This window comes from Astatotilapia calliptera, chromosome 22 (assembly GCF_964374335.1).
Source record: "Astatotilapia calliptera chromosome 22, fAstCal68.1, whole genome shotgun sequence".
NCBI classification, from domain to species: Eukaryota; Metazoa; Chordata; class Actinopteri; order Cichliformes; family Cichlidae; genus Astatotilapia; species Astatotilapia calliptera.
In genome coordinates this window covers 14,049,850-14,075,413 of record NC_137442.1, presented here as the reverse complement: position 1 = coordinate 14,075,413, position 25,564 = coordinate 14,049,850, and the positions used below count along the sequence as shown (strand labels likewise).

General features: G+C 41.2%; 1 protein-coding gene across 11 annotated transcripts; it reads right to left on the bottom strand.

Moving 5' to 3' along the window:
- Nucleotides 1–846: 846 nt before the first annotated feature.
- ubap2l (ubiquitin associated protein 2-like) lies at nt 847–25,564 on the bottom strand. Of its 11 annotated transcripts, none has more exons than XM_026157301.2 (30): nt 25,437–25,564; nt 24,045–24,182; nt 23,297–23,371; nt 22,592–22,702; nt 20,599–20,773; nt 19,443–19,544; nt 19,221–19,266; nt 16,738–16,782; nt 15,899–16,005; nt 15,573–15,632; nt 15,411–15,463; nt 15,026–15,111; nt 14,425–14,605; nt 13,993–14,191; nt 13,430–13,770; nt 12,837–13,009; nt 11,604–11,724; nt 11,248–11,323; nt 10,928–11,120; nt 10,744–10,807; nt 10,148–10,484; nt 9,129–9,217; nt 8,969–9,022; nt 8,183–8,267; nt 7,808–8,025; nt 6,730–6,835; nt 5,412–5,537; nt 3,259–3,326; nt 2,953–3,147; nt 847–2,373 (listed from the first exon to the last, which is right to left on the bottom strand). In XM_026157301.2, exons 2-30 carry the CDS (start codon nt 24,138–24,140, stop codon nt 2,278–2,280), a joined length of 3,678 nt encoding a protein of 1,225 aa, XP_026013086.1. In that variant the 5' UTR covers nt 24,141–24,182; nt 25,437–25,564; the 3' UTR covers nt 847–2,277. The 11 variants fall into 11 exon arrangements, with proteins under 11 accessions (XP_026013086.1, XP_026013089.1, XP_026013088.1 ...); XM_026157304.2 differs by having other exon boundaries at nt 11,248–11,287; XM_026157303.2 differs by having other exon boundaries at nt 11,604–11,694.

The window sequence follows — 25,564 nt, the reverse complement described above, 5'->3', positions numbered from 1 at the left end:
TAAGTGTATATGGGTCATATATATCTCATGAAATCAGAGTATAATACAATTATGCCAAATTGGATCAGAGCTCATTTAGAGAGAACATTTACAGATTTTAGTATTTTATTTTTTTATTCTGATGCTCCAATACAGAAGCTTTGCATGATTCAGAGTTTAAGAAATCCAATTTCTGCTATGTCTCACTTCATCCAGTGGCGGAAATGATCCTTTTCAAGCCCACTCATTGAGAGCCCAATGTCTTCTGACTGGCTGCAACTCACTAGGCTTCTAAAAACATAAGCTAGTGCTTGCAAGGTGTAATCACATATTGGGAAAAAGGGAAAAAAAAAAAAAATCATACTAAGCTGACATGAGCTTGGCACAAGAAACCTAATAGAGACCAAGTGTTTAGAGCAGTCTGAAGCCTGAGCCAGTAAAGTAAAATTTAGCTGCGTTTAATACAGTAAAAGACCTTAATTCAACAGAGCACCTTTGGGATGCATTTAAAAGTACAGTTCTGTCTCTGATGTGCCTGCTAGAAAGGTGCCAAGATGCATATCTAGAGGGGGTAGAAAATATATCATGGAGAAACATAAAATGCTAAAGTGTGTCCAAGACAGATGGAGGGTAAAATGTACAAAAAGAAAAACCCCGAACCAATACCAACCAATACCGCACATTACATGACCAAAAAATGTGTGATGTAGTTATAAGTTTGGAGTTTCATTTGGTACTCTTGACATCCTGGATATTGTTGTGACTGAGCCCACTAACAGAAACCAACTGGAAAGCACTTCATCCATGAACTGCTTGTACTGAATGACAGTGAAGAGATGCTGCAGTATTTAAATGCCACATGAGAAATGTAGTTTCTTAAAAAGACATTCACATCCAAAATGATGAAAATGTCTTTTTCTTGTTTATTTACTTAATATTTATATATTTTTACAAAATAAAAAAAACAAAAACAAAAAAGCTAACAAGTCTGCAAGGATTTAAGAAGGAAAAGAAGAAAGCCATCGAACAAACAGGGACTACAGTACTTGTGTTTTTTTTTTTTATATATATGTACAAGACAAGTTTATCCATTTAAACTTTTTTTTTTTTTTTTAAAACGCACAGTACAAAAAGAAAAAAAAATCACTGACAAAAAAAAAGAAAAAAAAAAGAAGAAAAAACCCATAGTACAATTCTGTCCATCAGTATTCAATGCTGCAGATTTCCTTACAATGTTGGGGGGACAGGTGGCGGGGCAGGGAGGGCCTCAGAAACAAAATTATTCACACTGGAAGGCAGACCGGGTGTGTATTGGCCTTGGAAATCATTCTCATCTTTCAAAATAAGAGGGGCCTTATGAAATATTTATAATTAATGGGAAAAGTTTCTGTACAAGTGTTGGATAATGGAAAACCTGTGCTAGGCAAAAAAACCAAAAACAAAACAAAAACCCAAGCACAGTACGCAACCATGGTCCCCCCGTGTGTACAAACATGCACGCAGTCACATGACAAACACACTTTTTCCTCACAGTCAAAGCCAGTGAGCTTGCTTATATGTCTTTATATATAATATATCTATATTCGGTAAAAAATAAACTTCACAACTCTACCAATTTATAGAATTGTTTCTGCAAACTTAAAATGACATAAAAAAACAAAAACAAAAAAACCCCAAAACATAAAAAAAGTCAACGGCAAATTATTGTGTTTGGAAATTGTTCAGGAGGGAAGAATTTCCGGCAAAAAAGTTAAGTAACAGGGAGTTGAGGGTCTAAAATACAAAACCAGCCTGCCCCCACCCCCTTTTAGAGATTACTTCATTCCTCCCCTTCAGTGGGGAAAAAAATGGGAAAAGACAAAAAAAAAAAGACCATACAGGAAACGTTCATTCTTTTAGAAAAACAGTTCTATGTTACAAGTGAAAGGAAAAAATGTTGGGGGGGGCGCAAGGGGCGGGAAGATTAATACGATACAAATTCCCAACACTTAGTATTTTCACCCTCTTGATGGTTTGCTTCTATCACCATTTATCTCCGATCGCCCCTCACTTTTAAAGCCCCTCCTGTCCCTCCCACCCATCCATCCATGCATCATTAACAGTGCTCGTTCTCTCGGCACAGCACCTCCTCTGACCGCGGTCAGAGCTGTGGGAGTGCTGGGCCAAGAGACTGGAGGGAAATCTTTGCAGGAGGAAGCGGGGATTTATACGTGGAGACTTATTTGCCGAAGGAGTGAAGAGCCTCCCACCCCTCCCAGCTTTTTGACACTGCGCGGGGTGAGGTCCCGTGAGTGGATGTTAGTTTGCCCCCCAGCTGTAGCTGTTGTACGCCGACTTGTTGATCTGAGACTTCTGTTGGATGGAGGCGTTCTGGCTGCGCTGTCCAGTGCCGCTCTGTGGAGGAGAGTCACAAAGTTCATCAGTGAGCTGCCGCTTTGTGCCATGTGTTTACCTAAAAGCAGCACAGCTAATGTCACGGTGAAACCACAAACACTTAATGAACTTGCCAACAAATCTTTTATAGGCAATTCACTAGATTTGTATTACTACTTATAACAGTCTGACTGCATGATGCTGAAGTGCTACTTCATTTATTTTGAATGTGCTTTATCAAAAAGACTGGAAGTTGTCAACTAGTTAACAGCCTGAATATAAAAGATGGAGCTACAGTGATGTCACCCACTCATTTTTCAGCATTGACCATAAATTTTGGTCAAGCCGACCCGATCTCAGGCTCTAAAGCTGACGCTGCATTGGTCACCGCTCGGGGAAACTGATGTCGACACACTTCCATCTTTTACTTTCAGCCTATGCATTTTTGAGCTCATTCAGACTGTTGATCATTACTATTTGACTCACTGGGTGGAGTTTCCTTGTCAACGAATAATGCCTGTATATGTTTTTATTTGCTCAGCTTGTTTCTAAAAATCACATGACCTCAAATACGTAAGCATTTATATATACACACTGCACCTGTCCGTCTTGCTGCAGGTGGTGGTGCAGAATCTGAGAGTGGGGTTGTTGGTGTGGTGTCAGGATATGCATGAATGGAGCTGGAGCGTAGCCGGCAGCGGCAGGAGGGTTGATGGGGCCCCCGCTGCCCAGCGCAGAGGGCAGGCTGAATGATGCGGCTGGCGTCCCGGCGTGGAAGCCCTGCTTCTCAAACGACTGCAGGGGACCAGGAAGAAGAATAATCAGTTGGGCCACTATAGTGTTTTTTTGTTTGCTGCTACAAGACAAGCAGAAGCATATCCTGTGAGTAAATATTTCTGTAGTTACCTGCGTCTTTGTGTAAACAGACCCTGAAATATCTGGTACTCCTGTGTTGCTTGATGTCACAGAGACTCCTGCAGAGAGGGGGAAACGACACAAACTGAGCTCATTAACTGTTAAACCGAATATGTTACAGTAACCACCCACGTGGTTACGCTCTGATTCCAACCAGCACAGATGATACTGGGTCGATGGACAACAAGGAAATTAATGTATAGACATTATCTATGAGGGGGGGGGGAAATCCAAATTATAAAAGAACACTGGGAAATTCCAAGTATGAACATCTATGTGAGCACGAGTCCATAGATGATTTCAGCAGAATTTCCCTTTAGTGACGACGGCAAAGATGAGGAAGGATGAGATGAACAGGAAGAGGAATCAGAGAAAGATGGTGTAGCTGAGTGTATGTTTCAGGCTTTGGTCTTACTGTTGCTCTGGTTTGCTCTGACACTTCCTTTTTAACTCTCTATGATATCAGCTTACCAAAAAAGAAGAGACTCTGGATATTAAACAAAATGCTAGTCCCGTCCCAGTTTTCTAATTACAGATGATTTATTTTCAACATTTTCAGAGAAAATTACCCAAATATAACTGGTGACAATCATGTGCTTCTTTGCTTTGTCTTGTATGAATATATTTTCATACAAGACAATACATGATTTTGGATTTTTGACATCTGATCAGAAAAAACAAGACGACAATTTGCCCAACAAAGGATAAGATATATTTTTTTCTGTCCCTTTAATTTGTTGTTGTTTTTTTCCATTTCCCCCAAAACAGTAACACTCAATAAAAGATGGTCAGTACAGTGCATCCCTATTCTGAAGACAACTTTAGTAACCAGATGTGCATTTTCATCATTTTGTAAATTGTACTTGTCAAAAAAAATAATAAATAAATAAATTAACAGACTAATAAAAATAAAATACATCTCTTAGTTCTCTTTAACAGAAGTCAATGAATGAATGATTAAAGATAGGTTTCTCAGATATTTTGCTCTGAAGTCTTGGCACTGCTGGAAAGCAGAAGAATCTTGTATACAAGTGATATTAAATGTTTCTGTCATTTTTTCTGCAGATAACACAAGTGATGGATTTTTAAACTTTTGTTTTGCTTTTAAGCTGCTAAAGAAACTGTCAGCTAGAGAGACGCTCAACCTTATGAGACTCTGTTAATCTGAAAGCACTCATTTCAGCCCTGTGTTGTGTGGAAGCTTCACAGAAATGTGTTAAAATCCTGAGTGTCCAAACACTTTTACACTGACAAGTTGCATGTTTAACGAGACGCTCGTTAAATGCAGCATTTCTTGCTTCGTACACTCACAAGGTAATAAAGGGTTTTTTAATCCAGAACAAATAAGTCATTAATGAAATCTATCACAACTCCTGCAGAAATGACAGATTTCCCTTTGAGCGAGTGACCGATGTCATCCGTTGTATCCACTGTCATCATATCTAATTAGGTAACGCTGAACTTCAATACTCCAATAATGGTCAGTGATGTTCAAAGACATAAGCAGAACTTCCTATGTACCAGGTTTGGTTCAGTGCACACAGTTTTGACAAAACATTTCAGTCACACACAGCATTATTCTGACCAATCACCAGTGCTACAGATGATTTTGTTGCCCTCTCTGTCCTTGGTTGCAAACTACGACCCTCGCAGGACAGCAAACTCTTTACTTTGGAGACGGACACACCAGCAATGAGAACATGAGTGAAGAGCAAGCAACACAGGGGAAAATGGGAAAGCATCAACCAGAGTAACTCGCAATCACTTTGTAGAAGCCCAATAATGTTAATACGACCTTTTTTTTTAAAAAAACAAACAAACAAAAAAAACCAACCTCTAAACACAGTGTAGCTGTTTTACATAGAAGTACATTGGAGTGATGATGAGTTACCCTGGCAGAAAATGGGTAAAGAAATGCAAACAAGGCTTGTAAAAGAGGCAGGCTGCACTGGACTATCTGAAAGCACATGTAGTGTGACAGGTCTTCCTGCAGGCAGCAGCGATGAGGCAAGGGAACGAGAGCAAAGAGGGGGGAGAAGGATGGTTGGTGACACAAGGAGGAAGACGGGAGGGACAGGGTTGGTTTTTCTCTCTCTCTCTCTCTCTCTCGCTTTAGGTTTAATTTGGCATGTGGCGGCACTCACCGACTCCAGGCCCGGTGACAGAGCTGGCTGGCTTGTTTTGTGCAGAAGCAGCAGCGGCCACGGCAGTGCCGTATCCGCCCTTACAGAAATCCCCACTCCCTGAAGCCTGGCCCACATCCTCATAGCCTGCAACAGTCAGACACACAGCCGCAGCCCACAGCATTAGACACACCAGGCAGGGGAAGCAGACCTGCCTCAGATAGCATCTGCAAATGATTCATAGCGTTTTGTTTGAAAATTGGACCACATGGACAGGTTTTACCAAGTTGGGACAATGCAGACGGTATCAAGTTCCCTCCGCTGTAACAACCAGAACTTTGATACCAACTGCAGCGTCTGTGTGGCAAAACCTGTCGGTCCGGTACAACAAGCAGGTCAGAATCAACGCTGACGTCATTTGCAGGTACCATCTGACCCAAGTCTGAGGGGGAGGAGGTGAGGGAAGTGAGGGGGCAGGCAGGGCGTGTGTATGGGGGTGGAGAGTGAGCTTGAGTTGGGTAATGGCAGAAAGCAGCAGATGGTGCAGCTTAGAACAAATAGGTTTTCCACATGTTGTGACTAAAGGTGGATACCGAGTGATGAATAAAGTATGTAAACTACAGCCTCAGTGAAGTGATTGGATAGAATATATAAAAACCGGTGAAAGAATATCGTCTCAAATGTCAGTCTTTGGGAAAAATAGGAAGACGTTGGCTTCATGTGTTGATGTGTTCAACATGAAGGTGTGTGCAGGCGAGGTGGTGGATAGTAAAGCTCTGGGGCAAACTGCATTCTGAGATGAGCAAAGCAAGCCATGGAAAAAAGCGAGAAACCCATAATCTAACCCTGTTCGTTTGTAAACTGGTACAGCCAGATGCCACTTTTAAAGCCCCTTATCCCTTTCTGTTTAGACAGCATATACTTGATCTAAAGACACCCTTAAATAAAAGTGACATAAGATGCATTCTTGTTGTTAGAGAAGAATTACTCAGGCATTTTCCTCACGTGTACAGGCACTGAAACTGTATGAGATGCAGATGCGTTTTCTGACACACCAAACCATGTTCTGGTCATGAAAACATTAAACTTTCACGTCAACATCCGGGTCACAAGAATGATTCATAAACCATGAGCAAGTGTCTTGACACAAGAATAACAAAGGCCATTACACGAGCACCATGTTTATGCTTGCAGATGTTGCAGCGCTCGAATGAAATACGCACTCCACCGATGGGAAAATCAATGGGCTCATTGTGAGAATCAGCACAGAGTCATCGGTGTCCAAGTATACTAGCACAACCCCGTAAACATGCCGTTTCAACATTATTTAGGCTCTCACCAGTGCTGTATCCATGGGAACCATAGCCACTAGCCTGTTGAAAGGGTGTGGCCGAGGCATTGACGCCGACATTCACACCGTGCTGTTTTGACGAGGTAGGAGCCACCTGGACGGGCGGGGGAAAAAAAATTAGAGTCAAGAGGTCAGCAAAGGAAAATGTGAAAAGTTCACAATCATGTTGGTGAAACACACATTCAGGTTCTGATAATGCATTTTTAAAACTGCTTAAATCGCTCTCATATTGCCACCAGAGGAAAGGCTACAGGCAGCGTCGGGGGCTGAAACGAAGCGATATCAGGCAAGTTGAAGGAACCTGTTTAGGCCAGTGTTTCTGTCACTCACAATCACAAATTTGGCTTTAATTCCAACTGGCTAGGGTGAACTTTTAAATCGTTGACAAGAAATTAGTCCCTCTTTTTTTCTATTTTAGAAAAGTTTAACGTTAAGGCAAAGCTACTAGAAAGACGGGTAGAGGTCGAGCTGCAGCCTCTTGTCTGGCTGAAGTCAAAGATAAACTGATTGTACTTGTTACAGTAAGTAGCTTTTTACTCTCCCATCACTGCTAGCTGCCAGCTCAATATGCAACACATCTTCAAAGATGACCACAGGCTGACAGAAGCCACTCTGTCTCTCACTGTCTAAAGGGAAGAATTAATTTAAAGGCGGCCTTTTATACTCAATTTATCTTTATTGTTGGACACTATTAAGAGTAGAATACTTACTCATGATACACTGGGGCTTGGTGCAGCCCCTCAGTTGTTGAGGAGATTATAGCTCCTGTTCTTTTAAGGCCACCCTCCCATTAAGGCAATTTTCTTCTGACTGGCTACTTCTCACAGGTTTGTATTTTCAATTAACATTTGTTTCTTTCTCAGTAAAACTATACAATGAGCCTCTAATACTCTAATCTACTCCCCTCATCTACTAGTGGTGGAAATATAAGGCACTGGACTTCATACCCACACGAAAAGAAAAAAAATTAATAAATAAATCAACAACTGCTTGTTGTTATATAATAACGCTAAGAAATTGCAAACAAGGAAAAAGTTAAATCATTTTGGATATTAAGATTTCTCACCGGAAACACAGCAGGTCCATACTGAAAGGTATTGGGCAATCCTGGCATGCCAGTGTAGTACGGGAGACTGGTGTAGCTGTAGCCTGGCGGCAGCGCAGGATTCAGGAAGGGCTGCTGTGTGGTGTGATGCGTCTGGCTCTGATTCTGTTGTGTCTGAGCTAATGTGGTAGCTGGAGCCGGAGAAGAGGCATCAGCTCGACCAAACTTTGATAAGTCACCTTAAAGAAAATGGGAATAAAAGATTGAAACATGATATAGCAGTAAAATAATACATTTTTAAAATAAAATGATATTTTCTAATCACACATAGTAGTAGATAGTCTGTCTCACTCTTTTAGACTTTTAATGGAGCTTAAAAACTAGAAAGTGTCTCACCAGAATAAGGGTTGCTTGTCAAGCTGCCCTCTCTGCCTGTCAGTGCTGTTGTGGGTGTTGCTGCAAAGGGAATGCTGTAATAATCCTGGATAAGAAAAATATTACAGTATAAGAACACAAGAAATTGAGTGCCTACATACCATCACATAACTTGGGATGGGTATGTAATGGTAAACATTTTTTCTAAACTGTTCACTGTTGCCTATGAGCCCGTCTTTAATAATAATAATAATAATGGATTGGATTTATATAGCGCTTTTCAAGGCACCCAAAGCGCTTTACAATGCCACTATTCATTCACTCTCGCATTCACACACTGGTTGAGGCAAGCTACGGTTGCCCTGGGGCAGACTGACAGAAGCGAGGCTGCCATATCGTGCCATCGGCCCCTCTGGCCAACACCAGTAGGCAGTAGGGTAAAGTGTCTTGCCCAAGGACACAACGACCAGGACAGAGAGCCCGGGGATTTCTCAATTTGTAGAGATGGAACTACATTGCTGATTTTATTGGTTCATTTAAGACAAACCGTAAATACAGCACAGGTAATGTGTAGTTAATGTATTTTATACTTGAGGGATTTGGCCCTCAAGTAACTGCAGTAAAAAACAAACAAACAAACAAAACCAACCCCCCCAAAAACAACTCCAACTTGTTTGAAGATTTGAACAGTCACACCTAAACCCCGAGTCATACAAAGCTGACAATGCTGTGTAATTTTACACTCCTAACTGTGCATAACATTATTTTTCTTGCAGCAGCTAAACACATTTCACAAACAACACTTACCAGCGGTATTCTTGTCTGTAGCATCTGTAGATCATCATAGCCGTACACCTGAGGCTGAAAAGAACAGTAAATCAAGTTAGTGTGGAGTAAGTAACACAGTAAATAAAAATCTAGTAAGTACATGTGAAGCTCAGGCCATAGAAACTTTGACAGTACTTACAGGGTAGGCATGCAGTAGTCCAGGGGCCATAATGTATGGGTTGGGCAGTAGAGGGGGCACTCCGGGTGGAAGGTTTGGAGGTGCTTTCCCTGTATGCACAAATTAAAATAAACCAATAAAATGCATTTATTTGCAAAACAGAAATATAAGCCTCATAATCACAATGAAAATACACCTGTGCCTGTATTTGCTAGACAATTCTACCCATGCGCTAAGCAACCAAATTATTCTAATTATTCACCAACTTGCATTACATAACCAAAGTATTACAAATACATTGCCTTTAGCAGAAATAATAAATGAAAACATTGCAGTAAAACACGTGACAAACTGTTTAGCAGCAAAGATTACACTCTACGTGTGTGAAAGAAAAAGCCTCAGGGGACCAACCAAAGAGTCAGAATCATGAAAAGCACACCTGTGATGATGAGGAAATGAAAACCAGATCGAATCCCAGACAAAACAAAACACCCATGACTCACTCACTTTAATCAAAGACGATCTCTGACAAACTCCCCAAGAAATCCTTTACCACAGTTGCTCTACTGTAAGTCAACATAAATTTATGCATCCATCTGCCACCTGACCACAAAATATGCCCCGAAGGTTACATCATCTGTGTAACTGTAACCACTAAACTCTTAAGGACTTCAATTGGTTCTAAAATCTAGTCAAAATGAAGGATTAAACAACGGCCTAACACCCCAGACAAGCTCTACTTAATGCTTTCCTTTATTCTTTTCTTCTACTTTGTGTGTGCTCTCTGAAGCCAGACCACATGACCCGATCAATGACAATATTGTAACAGAAGCTCCACAATGGATTCGCATACAGTAAACGACTGACTGTCCATTTTACCACCAAGTTATTGTGAAGGCCTCACATCAAGTTACCAAGCTTATAATTATATCACTGGTATTGACTGCACAGTTTAAAGTCAGCTATGCAGAAAAAGTGAAAAGCAAACACAATTTAAACTGAATCTACATTTTGATATATTTGTGCTTGTGTTGTCTAACCTGAGGATGCTGCAGAGCTGCGCGTTGATGACGAAGATGCTGAAGACTGAATGGTCGAGGCCGCTGTGGAGACTGAAGCAGTGGCGGCGGCAGCTGCTGCTACTGGGGCACCCATAGAGGCAGTGTTGAGGCCCATGGCCAGACTGCTGACGGGGCCTAGGCCCGAGGGAGCTGAAACTGTGGCAGAGCCCACTGAGGAGGCCTGAGGAGCCCCTAAGGACACCTGTGCAGCAGCCACAGAGGAAGAGGAGCAGGGGACTGATGAAGACGGCACGGCTGAGACAGAGGAAGGGAAGGATGAAGAGTGCAGGCTCGAGTCTCCATCGACGCTGGGATGCTGTAGGGGCGGAAGATAATAAATGCGGCGAAGATTGATGAGATTACATTTCCATTAGAGTGAATGAACATATAATGTGTCCATCTACCACCACAGGAAATGCAGCTTTGAAAAATGCTCACACTGAGTGAGTGGGGGAGGGAGACCCAACCTCCTGCATAAGCTACTCATACTCATTTGTGACTTGTTAAAAAAATAAAATAAAATAAGTACAATTGATTCTGATGTAAAAATTGACACGAGCATACAAAGTGCTCACCAGTAAGCCTGAGTTCGATGTCCGGACAGATGGAGTCAGACTGTTCTGTTGTGATGGGTGAGAGCTGTAAAAGAACACAGGATATACAGGGGTTATTACACTTATCAGCAAATCACATCACATTCACTGACACTTAGGTTAACACCAATCATAATTTAGATTTAAGAGATTAGCTGCATCTCACTTGTTGTGCTGAGGAGGGGCCATGCTGCTTGGAGGCAAGTCTTCATTGTGACCCAGAGCACTAAGGGGCGTCTGATTGGCTGTAGTCAACAAGGAGGCTGAGCTGCTGTCTGTTAAAGTGCCCATGCTGGAGACCGATGCGGGCGTGACCGAGTCAGAGGCCGGCTTGACTGATACTGCAGAGCCTGCTGCAGCTGTGCAGAGAGCAAAAGAGAAACGGATGGAATAAAACCAACAAAACTCAATTAATAATGCTCAGGAAACGTGTATGTGGGCTAAATGTGCCAGAAAATATGACCTGACTAGTAAGCAGACGCTTACCTTCCACGGATTGTGCTGCCTGTATTGAACTGAAGCCATTCTGTAAAACCAACAATGAACGTGAGCTCACAGGTTTCTATGGAGACAGGCCATTGATAAAAAGCTGAAGCTTATTTGATACGCAGATATCAAATACAGGCCATGTTTAAAAACCACTAGCACTTTACAACGAGAACAATGGAAAACAAAAGAATTTAGAAGTATAAGAGTAGAGTTTATTTTAAAAGGCTTTTGCATAACAGAGCAGGTGGTAGTTGAGCATGCTGTCCCCAGTCACTCCTCCTTTAATACTTCACTAAAAATGGGGTATTTAACATTTTAGTAGATCAAGTGAAAGAGGAAAGTGTTGGCTTTACCTTGGGCTGCAAATCCTTCTGAGGGGAGGAGGAGACTGAAGGAGGGTAACGCCGTGTTTGAGATGGTCTCTGATCATACAGGTCCATCTGGCTGGAGTTGGAGAGAACTGGAGTTGACTCACTGCAGATTGCAATGAAATGGACAATCTCAAAGTTAATTGTGTTCAATTAATGGTTCTGACTTGAATACTGATGATAATTACAATTTAATGAGTTTTATAGACTGGGACACACACCAAAAATTGATCTAACCTTTAAAGAAGTGCTGAGTAAAACAGAGTGTGGGGAAAAAATAAAATCAACATCAAAAGCCAAATTCTTAAAAGTCCAGTTATAACTGGTAAAATAATTCAGTATTCCTGGCAATCAGAAAAGTATGCAAACACTGTTGAATAAGCGGTACAAAATGTTAGACTTTATGAGAGAGACAGGCTCGACTAAAACCCTGAATAGAAATTTGTGCGTCAACGATGGCAGCTAGCCTGCCTGCCCACAACTGCCAAACTGAGTTGTTGCACTGATGCATCCCCACAGGTGAGGTTCACAACATGTTTTGTGCATACATTGTTGTTATCTTAGCACTGTATCAATATTGTTTTGATGTGGCTCCTGCTCTGGTGGGATGAGCTAGAGATGTTGATTGAGCATGCACTTTGGACTGCTCCATTAAGTTTCATGACTGTGCACATGCAGACAGTAAGTATAACTTGTGGGGACAAAAGAATTTTTAAGATTTTGGGGGGCAAAGTCCCCAAACTTAAGTTTAAAAAAAAAAAAAAAAAATCTGATTTAACAGGTGATTTAATAAATTATACACATCCAAGTTCTATTTAAAGTTATAGCTCTCTTGCCATTTAGACAGCAGGAGCAGCAAAATAAGAAGAACAACAAATCCAACAAATAATAAGCAGCGTGATATTGCATAGGCACGCTTAATAAGTGCCCAGAAGCATTAGCAAAATGACTGTCAATGAACAGGACTACAAAGTCAAGAAAAACTTTACTCCAGAGAACCGTTCTTGAATCAAAAACAAAAATCTGTCATTCCACAGCGTTCTGTGTCAACATAAACTTTCTAACATGAACTATCCTTATGTTGGCTGGTTGCACAGCAGATGGCACAACACTGAGTACAACTAGCAGGTCTGAGAGGAAGGTTTTTAAGAGTACTGTCCTCCATTCAAGCTCTTCCTGTTTACGTACAGGAAGAGCTTTGCTTTGGGAAGTACCAACCTGCTGGGGCTTGTGTAGAGACTGTTCTGGACCTGGTTGCCTGGTGTTGTGGTGGTAGAGGAGGACTCGTACTCTGGTAGAACTGGTTCAGACCCAAACTGCAGCGCTCCAAACTGAAGATTCAGGCCTGAGATGTCTGTTGAGCCAGGCATCTCCACTGCCATTGCTGGAATCTGAGTAAAGACAAAAGCAGTTTGCTTTCTTTAAGGCCACAAAGACTGAAAGCTTGCTTTCATACATAAGACACAAACTCTACTGGTGTGCTATTTTAATTGGATATCTGTCTGCCTCAGACAACTAGATCGAGTATTGGTGACAACACAGCAATCTATGAGGAAGATCAATTCAGTTCAACGCAATTCAATTCTGTTGTTCTATGTTTACCACACAGCAATGTGGGCAATCTAACACAGGATGAAAGAAGCCAACAGCAAATTGTCACCTGTTTTGGAAGCATTTTCACATCCAACGCACAGATTTTGGCATCATATTGGAAGAGAAAACATTTGGATCAGTGCATCCCTAACATGAAACCAGTCTGTTTTCAATAGCTTCTATCGGGCACCTTTTCAAAATCTCTTATTAAAAGTCACCTTTGTATTAATGGAGGCCCTCTTCTTCTGCTGTTTGATTTTGTGTTGCTGCAAAGGCAGAGGACTTGAACCCTGGGCATCTGAGGAGCTTGGGGAAACTTGTTGACCTAGAGAAGGGACTCCAGCCATTTTAGGAAGGGAGGAAGCAGGTGGAGGCACCACATGGGGGGAGGATGTTGTTTGTTGTGGTAAGGAAGATGATGAGGAGACAGAAGAGGAAGGAGGCAGGCCTTTGTCCTGCAGGAAAACATCCAACATGGACGAGGTTGAGGTGGTGGCCTGGTAGGGCTGCCTCTTTGTAAAGGGCGTATGAATTGCAGACTCCGGTTGAGCCTTCATATCTAGACAATAGTGGGGGGACAAAAGTCAGAAAAAATAAACTCAGCAGGTATTTTGTGGTACTGAAATTGAAAAGAAAAAAAAAAAAAGAAGAGTAAAAAGCTCAATTATAATCATTATGAAATATACCACTTCACATATTACAGCAAGGCATTTAATAACAATAGCATTTAGTGTGCAGATAGTTTATCTTCAGAGTAATTTAAAAAAGGCTCTCATCTCACCATATTGTCCCAGTGAGGCAGCACTGGTGTCCCATGATGAAGGGGTTGTGTTGGGGGGTCCAGTCTGGGAATGCTGGGCTGCCAGCTGGGCCAGTGCCTGGGCTGTTTTATACTGCTCCAAAAACTGGGACCCAGTGGTCCCTGTGCTGGCTCCTTTAGGTTCCCCCACTTCCCCAAAACCCTTGCTCAGCATGCTGACCTGCAGTGTTGGTAGAAGAACACAGACCATTATTCCAACTGAATAAATACTTGAGCCACAATAATGCAGTTATGCCGCGATATCACTATACTCGCCCGTGTTCTGTGTGGTGAGGAAGTGGTGGACTTATCAACGTTAAAAGATGATTTGCATTAGTGAGCTATCTGAGAGGCAATGTACATTTAACTGCAGTGTTAGGAAAAACTGCCATGCTTTGTTCTTTAGAGTCTCACCATGTTGTGCTGGGTGTAAGGGGTGCTGGAGGATGTTTGAGAGAGGGGCACTCCTTGCTTGGAGTTGCTGAAAACCAGTGACTGGGACAAAGAGGGGGGCTGGGTGGCCTCCATGGGGGCATTTTCTGTCTCTGAGGAAGAAGATGGTGGAGTCTTCCCAAGGAGCACCGCGAGATCAATCCTATAACAAGAAATTTAAAAAACCATTCATTATGATACCTATAAAAAGTTTCAATAAAAATAGGTTAATTATTGTAAAGCTGCATTCATTTTCATTGTTTTCTTGATTAATCTTTTTTTACTATTTAAATTCAACAGAAGTATCAAGTGAGCGATATTAACACTGCTCGTTTTTGTCCAGCTAGCAGAATAAGTAATTAAATATTTGCATATTGTCTTGATAACTAACAGTACAAGCATATGGCCAATAATTCTCTGAACATCAACTCATTCATAAATCAGTTGATCAAGAAATCAATTATAACCTTGTCCACAAAAAAGAGAGAAGGTTACAAAACAGTGACTGCTCTTTTTCTCTTCATCAATTCCCAGAAAAGCAATTTGCCCAGCAGCAGTGTAATAAATTGTGTAAGTGACCCACCTCTGTCCCTTAGTGATGGTAACATTCTCTTGAGGCGGAGGCACTGACGCTACACTGGAAGCTGTGAATATCTTGGTCTCTGAAAGCTGCAGAGGAAAGGAGAGCAGAAGATGAAGTTTTAGTTCTGTTCAAGTGTGCAGATCAGAATCAGTTCTAATCTACTTTCAGCTGCTCCCTTATTCTCAACGGGTCGCCACAGCAGCTCCACAAGTTTGATTTAGTGGGTTGACGCAAGTTCCTCCTGGCAAGGTACGAGCAAATATGTAAACCACTACACCATGGAGCTGCTATCACCATCATTAATACTGAACTATAACTTCTTCGAGGACAATGTACTGTTTTTGTTAAAGAAATAATGTGATTGAGGTAAAAATAAAACACTCACATCTTCATTCCAGTCCTCAGTGCCCCACTCCTCTGTGGCAGACCTCCAGGCACCTGTGAGTGAAAGAGAAACAGTTCAGTGATTTCACATTGAACAAAGAACTTCAAACAGAATAAGGAATGCAGAAAAAAAAAATCAAGAGGGGAGTGAAGACAGGTTTACCAGGAGCAGAATCAAACTTGGGTGGATAATTTGTTCCCTCTCCTGCAGAGTATTCCAACCCTGGAGACAGAGACCGAGGTGAGGAGATTAAAGCTAATGTAGAGTTACCAGAGGAAGTGATCATTCTTTAGTCAGAGCATTACAATATGTCTGAAATGTGTGTATGTCTCAACTATCAAGCAAACCATCCTTGTAGTCTTTACAACAAGAGCTTCTTTGGCAAGCTAACCATGCTTTTTAAAATAGTTTGGATGTTAAACAGATGCTGAATTGATAAGATTAACTTCTCTTATTGGAGGGTGACCTTTGTGGATAAATTCACTTACTAGCTCCCTCCTCTAGCTCCACGCTTCCTGTGTTGTTCCAGGTACTGCCCCCTCCGTAGTTTTCTTCTGTCTGAGCTGGCTCCGCATAGTCAGCAGGGTTGAATGTTCTGGGAAACATAGTGATAAGGAGTCAAGAAGTGAATGAATGGACTAATGACTTCCCCAACAACTGAAGGAGTGTCTGCATAAGTCACAGCTACTACCTACTCACCTACTAGAGGTCAGCCCTGTTTGAGCAGAAGCAAACGCTCAATTAAGTTTTAATGAGGTGCACACCACAACTGATTAAGGTGGTTGTCTGCTTGCAGTGGTCTTTTGACATCATTAGGCTTTTTACTTCATAAAACACTTCAGAAACAAAACCAAATTTGCAACAGGAAATGATATGTAAAAGAAATCCTAAAAAAAACTTGGTTAAAGCAGTGAAACTACCATTGTTGTAGTGGGGAAGCATCTAAGTACTGTTTTAGTTTTTCAACGACTCTTTCCTGGCAAGAAACATCTTTCATTATTTTGACACATCCATGTATGCTGAGGAAATTACAGCTGGTGCAGCCTAGCAACATGATCAAGTGCAACACTTTTCTTTTGAGTGAAGCCAAGCCAAGCAGCTTTCATTATTTGTCAAAGATCCTTCCTGTGCAAATCAAGATGCATTTATAGCTTGGATGAGCATATTAAATGACAAATTTTAAGGGAAGGCCATATCCATTTGATATCCTATTAATAGAATGAGGTGTTTTAATGTCTGCTATTACATTATCCTATTTTATAGCACTCAAAGGCTCCCTAAAGAAAGCAAGAACACCACATACACACACAAGAGGCGATGCACTCACCTCCTACTGCCTGCAATATCATATCTGGGCCCCTTATCATTCTGGCTTTAGAAGAAAAATAATGGTAACAATTACAAGATGAACAACAAAGTAAAAGAAAAAGCTTTTTTTTTTATCCACCACCACCATCGACAGCTACAGCAGCGTAAGCAAAAGGCCTTCAAGCTGCCTGAGCCAGTACTTTAATATCAACTCTGCTCCAGTCAATCACTCTTCAATGCAAAGCAAGCCAGTGTGCTTTTAGTCATAGTGGGTCAATACACAAGAAACCCAGCTGAACTGACGTATAGGCTTCATAAATCAGCCGCAAACAAAAAACAGCTGGTAGATGATGGCAGTTAGCAGTTTCATCGACACCTTCAATCACACAACTACATGAGCTCAAAGCTATTGTTGAACACACGGTGCATCGGTCTGCATAATAACTCCATCCATCTCAAATCACACAGTCTCTTGTTTAGTCTCACTCTCATTTACCTAATAAGTTGAGAATGTCACATACACACTCTGTGATAACTCTGTACAGCGCCAAATTAACTGCCTCGATTCTGACAAACACCCCACCAAAGCAAACCTACACTTTTACTACAGTTTTTACAGCTGTAAACATATATCAGCCTGTTTCATTGGGTTTCTATATATGTCAACATAAAATGATCCCATATGTGTGAAACAGAGTGGATTTCAATCTCTTCCCTCAGTTTCTTTTCTGCAGACAAAGAAAGAAATTAGTTGAATGCAACACCAGAGGAAAAAAAAAAAGTCAGTTGTAATGTGGGACTTTAACGGTGTTCTCAGATCCGAGGTGCGAAATTACTTTCTGCCCTTTTAACCTGGAAAACCTTGTCTAAATAGACACTAATCAATAGGTGATTTAAAAAAAAATGGGGTTATGGAAACAAAAATGGGTGGTGGGTGGTGTGACATGATTTCTGTCCAGAAAAGACAGGAAAAAACCCAAAGATTACAATTTGCATTTCTTAACAAATGGATAGGTGTTCAATTCAGTCATTTTAACACACCTTGAACCAGGCTACATTAGTGATAAATCCAGTCTTCATGTTACCAAAATCTGGGTTGCCGGTTTTAATGTGGCTCCATTAAAGAGACTGAAAGCACTATTATTTCACAGAGAGACTCACACATGCAGATAATAACCAAATCATCTACCAACTTCCCTTGAATCATCTAAACCGTCACATCAACTCTGAAACAAATCTATCTGATCAGCTTATTCATTGGTAATTAAGTGTGGTACTCATTTCCCTTTTAAACCCGAGTATTAATTTTTGGGTTTAGTTCAATTTCAATGAAATCTGAAAGCAAAATGTGAGGTGAATAGCATACGTTGCCTATTAAAAGCATAAAATATCAGTGACGCACATCTACAAGCAGGTCTGAAAATCACCATCTTATCACACAGCAACAAGTACTTTATCTGCTTTAAGGCAGTTTCCTTTAAAGCCATGCACACTTCTCTCAACAAACATTGGTGCAAAGCTGGTAAACAGTGTCTGCCAGCATCCAGAAGCAAAAGCAATAACAGAACTATTGTGTGCTGACGGTGAGGACAGTTTAGGTAACACAAAAACGTCTCAGCCAGCACTTTAAAACATTAGCCCCAAATCTGTATGAAAAGCGTATTATAGTGTTTGAGTATGCAAGTCAATATCTAGGTCAACACTCAAAACAAACACAGCCAAGACTGGAACACTTCCACAGGCTCAGAGAGCACAGACCATAAAGATCCTACTGCAGGTTATCGTTTGCACCATCATAGAGCAATTATTTTACATTCTAGTCATTCCCATAGGTTAAAACCATGTGCAAGTATGCTTTTTGTTGTATTGATACAGCAGCTTCAAAACACACTGTTTTTGTAAGAACATCAGATTCAGGCTTCTCCAGCAAGGGAGCCATTCAGTTAGGACGCACACACATATACACCCAGAGTCACATCATACCTGACTGCTCACAACCTAATCCAGGAAATGTCTTATGACAGCACAAGTCTTACTCATACACTGCCCAATTAATGACAATCAAATGAGTCGAGAAAGCCATCACAGTCAGCACAAAAAGCACTTCCTCTGTTTTGACACCTAACTGTTCAACTGACATGCGTATTAACTGCACCCTTTTGCGCTCAGAGAGACTAAAGAACACAAGCAAAACAAACTGAATAATCCTGCAGCCTGGGGCCAGAGAGCTTAATATAACTGTAAAGCTAAACCAGCTCGGTCCCTGACAGTCTTCTTCATAAATCAATCCAAATATTACTCTAAATAAAATCTTTAGAGACTGCAAACTCTGAAGAGAGATATTCAGCCCACGCTGTTCCGTCCCATTGGCTGATGTATGTCCTCCCTCCTTTGGATTAATGCTAAACAATAGGCTGGGGTCCTGCTCTCTGGTGACCATAGCAACAGGTAAAAGTGGAACAAAAGGCCTTCTCGATTTAGGCAATGCAGGTATTCCCTTACCCCATGCCCTGTGCCGAAAATCTGCCTCCTCGCCGTCCAGATGCTCCTGGGGACAGAACGAGACTGTGTGTCAGTTTCTCAGTTCGACAAATCTTGCCATAAGAAAGGAAGCCAGCAGATTATGTATGCATTGCAAAAAAAAAAAAAATCCCAAAAATCCCAGCTACCCCTTGTTTTGATTAGACACACGTCCTTCAAAGAACAGTAAAGAGGATTACTTACCAACTGCTCCCCTTCCTCTGCCTCTTCCCCTTCGGCCTCGCTCTGCACCTCTTCCAGCTACTCCAGTCTTGCCTCCGTCTAAGCCATTCTCTTGGCCACGAACTTGAGTAATGAAGAGAGAGCAAATGGCTTCAGATTTCGACACAATAGCGCGTGCAAAAACAGCAGACAATTAAATAAAACTTAATGTTTGAGAACCTTAACAGCCCCTCAGATAGAATCAAAAGGACAGACAAAGGTGCTGGCTCCCCTTTCCTATGACGATGTATGCAGTTTAAATAAGTTCTAAAAGGCTTTCTTGCACTTTTATTTTTACAGAATTCTGGTGCACCTGTGCAACCTTTCTGTATCCAACTTCATCTAAATGACGAAATAAGCCAGCAAGCAACTGTTCATGCAAACCATACATTTCTTTTCTGTTCATGCAAACCATACATTTCTTTTCTCAATGAACCCCTTTAGGCAACAAAAGCAAAAAGCCTTTTTTACAAAATGACTCGATAAACTTGAGTCTGACAGAGCACAGGCATGACTCAAATTAACAGCATTCCTTGACTTGTGAAACATGATGAAATTCAAAGAAAAAAAATCTTTCAGGCTGTACATTTACAGCATGCAATTTGATAAAATAACCACCTTGTTAGTGACCATTTGTTCAATGATTTCTTTTCAGAGTTGCGGGCAAAATGTTTGTTTGTTTTTTTAATATTCTGCAGCAGCCAAGCTGACCTCTTCATCTAAACCTAAATCAAACTAAAGCCAAAACTAAAGATGTAAAGACCAATAAAAATAAACAAGAACTGCAGACAGATACAATAAAGGCCTGGCAAAAGATCACAATGAAGGTCCACACTCTGGTAATCTCAACTGGCTCCACACTTCAAGCAGATCTTGACTTCAACAGAGCCTTAAATAACCAGAAAATTATAATGGTATTTGTTCAATTAAATCTGAGCCTCTGTAAATACAGGACTGTGTATAAAAATGACACATTTCTCAATATTTTTGTTCAATCCCTTCATACTTGAATTCAAGGTCAGAAAAATCTATTGTGTTGGCAGACACACCCATTTGTAAAAACTGAGTCACTGACTAAAGTTTCCAGATCAAACTGTAGAAGAAGGCAAATCAATGTAAGGATGAGTTAAAGACTTACACTCTCGTCCCCTGCTAGCGCCACGTCCCTTGCGCGGAGCTCCACCTCTGCGACGTGCTGCATCCTTCTCGCCTCCTTTCTCTCTGTTCTCTTTTCCTTCGTCTCCAGTTTCTGCCTGGCTGGTCTCCTTCTGACCTGACACCCCTTTCTTCTTTCCCACCATTTCCCAGGAGTCCTTAAGAAATACATAAATATAGCATTACAATGATGCTCGTCTAAATCAGAATACTACAGAACTGATTGTCTTGGCACATTTCACTAAGATGGAAAACACACACTGAAATGGATGAAAGGTTAGTTGATATGGTGATGATCTGAATTTTTTTTTTCCACTGTTAGAGACCCTCGGCCAAAACAGGAAACTATGTGACCATTACGGCCTTTTCATAGTTTTCTGACGAATATCTCTTCCTTTTCCATCGGTTGCAGCAATATCGCTCTGTGCCATCTGGAAAATGTGATGCTACCACACTTATGCATCATACAAAGACCTGTAAAAACGGACCTGTTTGCAGATGTGTGCCATGCCGCTATACACAGAGATTAACAACAGGGAGCATAAACTGCCACTAAGCTTACGTATGTCTGAATCTGATTGGGATCGCATTTCACATACAGTGCATTAAGAAGCTGTTTAGTGGAAGCTGTGGAAGCTAGTTGAAAATCACAATTGGAAATGTTGTTCATTTTATTTATTCCCTACCAAGCCGTATAAATCAAACTCCTTTTAAAGTCTTTACTCCAATGAACCAGTATTTGACAATCCAAAGGGCATAGCATCTCTTGATCAGCTGTGATTAATGTGTAACGGCAAGATACTGTTCAAAGTCTTACTCTAGTTTCAATTTCTCACCATGTTCTACAAGTCAGATTATTATTCAAGCTTTTAAGTTATTTTTTGATAACTTATAGATAAACATTACACACATTTAAGTAGCCAAATAAAGATAAGATATGTTATCTGTGCCATCCGTTTGTCTGTCTGTTAGCGACACTGCAACAAACGTACCAAGCAGAATTTCCTAAAACATCGCAGAAAGAAGAACCCAAATATTTTTATGGAAACTAATAGGAAGCTTATGCCCTGTGAATGCAGTCTCCACTTCAGGAGATGACTGCCCTCCTTCAAGTCCCCTTCTGGTTTTCAACAGGTCAGTGACAACATACTTAGGGGATGCAAAAGAGGCACATTGACAAAGAAAACACAGAAAATGTACACAGCTGCAGTACCCACTTTCAACAGGAAAATGAATGCACAGTCGCCCAGTAGAAGACAATCCGCTTCCAAACAATCACAGCCTGACTCAGACTGACTGCAATAACTCTCAGACAGATTGGCAAAGGTTTGAAAATACTTGCTAACTAATTTATAAATGTAGAAAGATTGCAATCAACCAGCACTGACAAGTGCTGTACGTCTGCAATGAGTCTCTTTGCAACTGGGGACTTGATTCAACTGGTTGCCAACTTGTTGGATTCTGGTTATGTTCCTATACAAAAATGCAAGGTTCCCATGCACCTACTAAACTGCCGTCCTGCAGCAACTCCATCACTATTTGTGGAGGAATTTCTGAATGTGCGTTTCAGACCTATGAGGTTCTAGCTTGAGTCATTTAAAAGTAAATGTGAACTTCTTTGTATCTAGACAGCAAAAGACGACAGCAGATTTACGATTTTTAATGATTTATCTGTTTAGTGCTGTATCGCTGTACACAACCGCATTCAATTGAAAACTGATAGACTGGCGCCATCTTATCGCCCTGCTCATGCATCACAGTCACTTTGAACATGGCATCTGACCGTTTGTGGTACCCATCTTCAAAGCAACCATTTCAAAGGCTGCATGTTCATTGAACCTGGTCACAATAATTTTAGTTGTGCTGCTGTCTCCAACCACTGTTTTCCCTGATGTGATTGTAACATCCAGTGTGGCACTGATTTCACAAGAATCCGGCGCTCACAGCACAAGCCTTCACACAAAGCCAATACTCACAGTGTCTGGGCTGCCCTCCAGCAACACGTTGATGGCTCTGTTGACATCCCCGTTGCAATCATGCAGTGCGATCATAGACTCATCCTGATCCTTGCCTGTGATGTCAATCAGCTGGAAAAGGAGGGTTTTCACAATCAGACAGAGTTGACCCATGACATCTCTGTGTCATTTGTTAAAAAGTAAACTATTTTAATTACACTTAGAATAAAAATCTAATTTTATCAAAAGGTCAGTATAGAGGGTTAACTACATGCTTGCTGAGATTCAGCAGTTGAGTAGACATTCAGTAACTTTGTAACAAGACCATAGGTAACCAACAGATTGTATATAAAGTTAATTTTCTATGAATACTCTGACTACATCCACTTGTTTTAGTTCCTAAATAAAGACACTGATCTTTGAGAAGTAAACTCTCTTATCAGAAGGTGACGATGACTTGTTTTTTGAGTTTTCTGAACTTAGATGACAATGAGTGTGTCAAAATTAATGATTTGATCATTAAAGCTGACAGGCCTGATATCATTTATGGTTAAATCCTGTATATGTTCACTTAAAAAAAAAAATCCTAACACAAGAGACATACATGTCTATTGCCAAGCACAATAAATGATACAATATAACACGTGTCAATAAATGAAGTGATGCAACTACAAAAGGAGCAGGAACACCTAAACAGCAGGACAAAAAGAAAGTGCATCTGCTCACCTGTTTGACCTTTTCTTCAAAGTCATCATTGTGATCTGAAATCATCTGTGCGAGTCGGATCTGCTCTGCGGTAGCCTGTTCCAAGAGAGTGAAAAAGATCCAAGATTTGCATCAGCAAACACAGGATTTGCATTGTTGAGAAAACATAACATTTAGATGTTAATAGAATCTGTAGCACTAAAGTTATTATTAAAAATTGAAAGCACCTTTGCATCCACTTCAGGTTTACTAATTGCAACTAATTTACCATTTTCAACAACAACTACAGTGCTTAAAAAATGCTAACACTTGTAAATAACCTTTTTCACACAACTACTATACCACAAACAGTAACCACCGTCTTTTTACTGTTATCATCAAACCTGCATATTAGTTGGTCAGACTGTGTTCCCTATTGGGTTTTCAGACTGAAGCCGTGATCCCAAAAGCTCACAATCAGAGATTTTGTTCTCGACTTGTAATTACTCAGCAGCATCACCCCAACTTATCCAAAGCTTTTATAGTGAGGATGGCATCATCTGCAAAAGCCCTTTACTCAGTAAATAAAGACTTAGTTTTGACTGAATTTTTAAAGTTATACTTATCTCAAATCTAACTGTAACAAGTATGTAACTTTGTAGCTAAAAACTTGTATGTAATTACGAGTTGAAAAAAGAAAAGAAAAAAACCCTTGTCTGAGTATATTCAACCTTGGTGCATATCACAGAGCATCTGGGCAGTGTGACAGGTGGTGAGTGTGAGAGGGTACCTGAGGCCTCTGCTTGTGCTGTGTCTGGCTCTGTGTCTGGCCCTGTGTCTGCTCCCAGTTGCCCCGGGCTCGGTTCCCGCCCATGGACGTCATCATTTACAGTATATACAAATAACAGTATTTACAAAGGAATAACACCTGAGAAGAGAAGGGTGAGAAGGAGTGTTAGAAGGGCTTGTGACCTACTTATGTCGCGCACACGTATGGTACGATACCACTTCCTCAAACTGCCTGGTTGCTTAATGGTTTGCTGGAAGCTGGCAGTGATATCACCTTTGTTCCCAGACCATGTCTTAAACCAAGGCCACCCGAGGGAGGACAAAAAAGGGAAGAGCTCCTTAGTAAACTGGGTGCAGCTGCACACAAGGAAAATGAGCACTAACTTATTTACCACTCAAACATGAGGCAACACTTTATGCATCAAAACAGCCTCAATGCTGAGGTAAATCTAGATTACCAAACAAGCGAATGTCTTTAAAAAAAAAACAACAAAAAAAACAGACATATATACACTTTGGAGAACACCAAATGGGGAAAGACAACATACAATCTCACACAGTATACTGTTAACCTTGCTATCGATTCCTTAATCTTGCACATGTTACGTAAAACCCTGTTTTGATTCGCGCACAAACAAGCCTAAAAACAGGGCCTGTCGACCATATCCAAATCTACTATCCAGCCACATGGCCAAAATGCTAGCCAGCAAGCTAATAGTTGAGGGGAAAGCATCCAGCTTTCAAGTCTCGGTGGGCTTCCGCTTCTCACGGCTTCACCTCATGGCGACAACGAGGCTAACTTTAACGGCTAACCTGCTAACTAAACAGTGATACCTACCTACACAAAGCTGCGTCGCTAGCTAACTTAGCTTAATAGCAAACAAGTTAATTAGCTCGCTAACAACTAACGGAGATTTCGGGTTCGACCGGGTGAACCAAAGAAGAAAAAAATACGCCCATGCCACTCCGATGCCGCCGGTTGTCTGCTAGCGACTGATAGCCACGCTAACTAAACAAACTAACGTCCTCTTGGTTAGCCAAGAAACATTAGCCACGTTAGCGAATTAGCAGCCGCGACACCGCTCTGCAACATTTAGAACCAGTGGCCCCGGCGTACTCTCACGGACCGGGCTGAAGGCGTAAAAAACCGCCGAGGCTGAGGGTAGGCCGATAGGCCGCTAAAATGAAAATAAATAACAGGCAATACTGACCAGAAACCCGGCTCAGTATTACACACTGCTACACAACCGGCCGACAAGTAATCTCGCTGTCGACCTCCGGAGTAGGATTTAGGACAGGATTTAAATCCTGAACCCCGAGTGTTATAAGCTATATTGAGAAAAATAAAGCGAGCCGACTCGCTCACACAATAAGCGAGAGACGGTGAATTTACCTGTTTCTTTTCCACTCTGACACCACGGAGAGCTGCGTCACGTGGTTTGCAGAGCGCATCGAGGAAACTGGACCCACACCACGTGATCAGCAATATACCGTCAGCGGAGAGACGTGACATGTCAGAGC

Excerpts from the sequence above, each read along its gene's own strand:
- ubap2l (XM_026157301.2), bottom strand. The coding sequence starts at position 24,140 with ATGATGACGTCCATGGGCGGGAACCGAGCCCGGGGCAACTGGGAGCAG. Across the intron at positions 19,267-19,442 it reads CAGAGGAAGGGGAGCAGTTG|GAGCATCTGGACGGCGAGGA; the intron begins GTAAGTAATCCT and ends TTCTGTCCCCAG. Across the intron at positions 11,725-12,836 it reads CTCTACACAAGCCCCAGCAG|TGAGTCAACTCCAGTTCTCT; the intron begins GTTGGTACTTCC and ends TGCAATCTGCAG.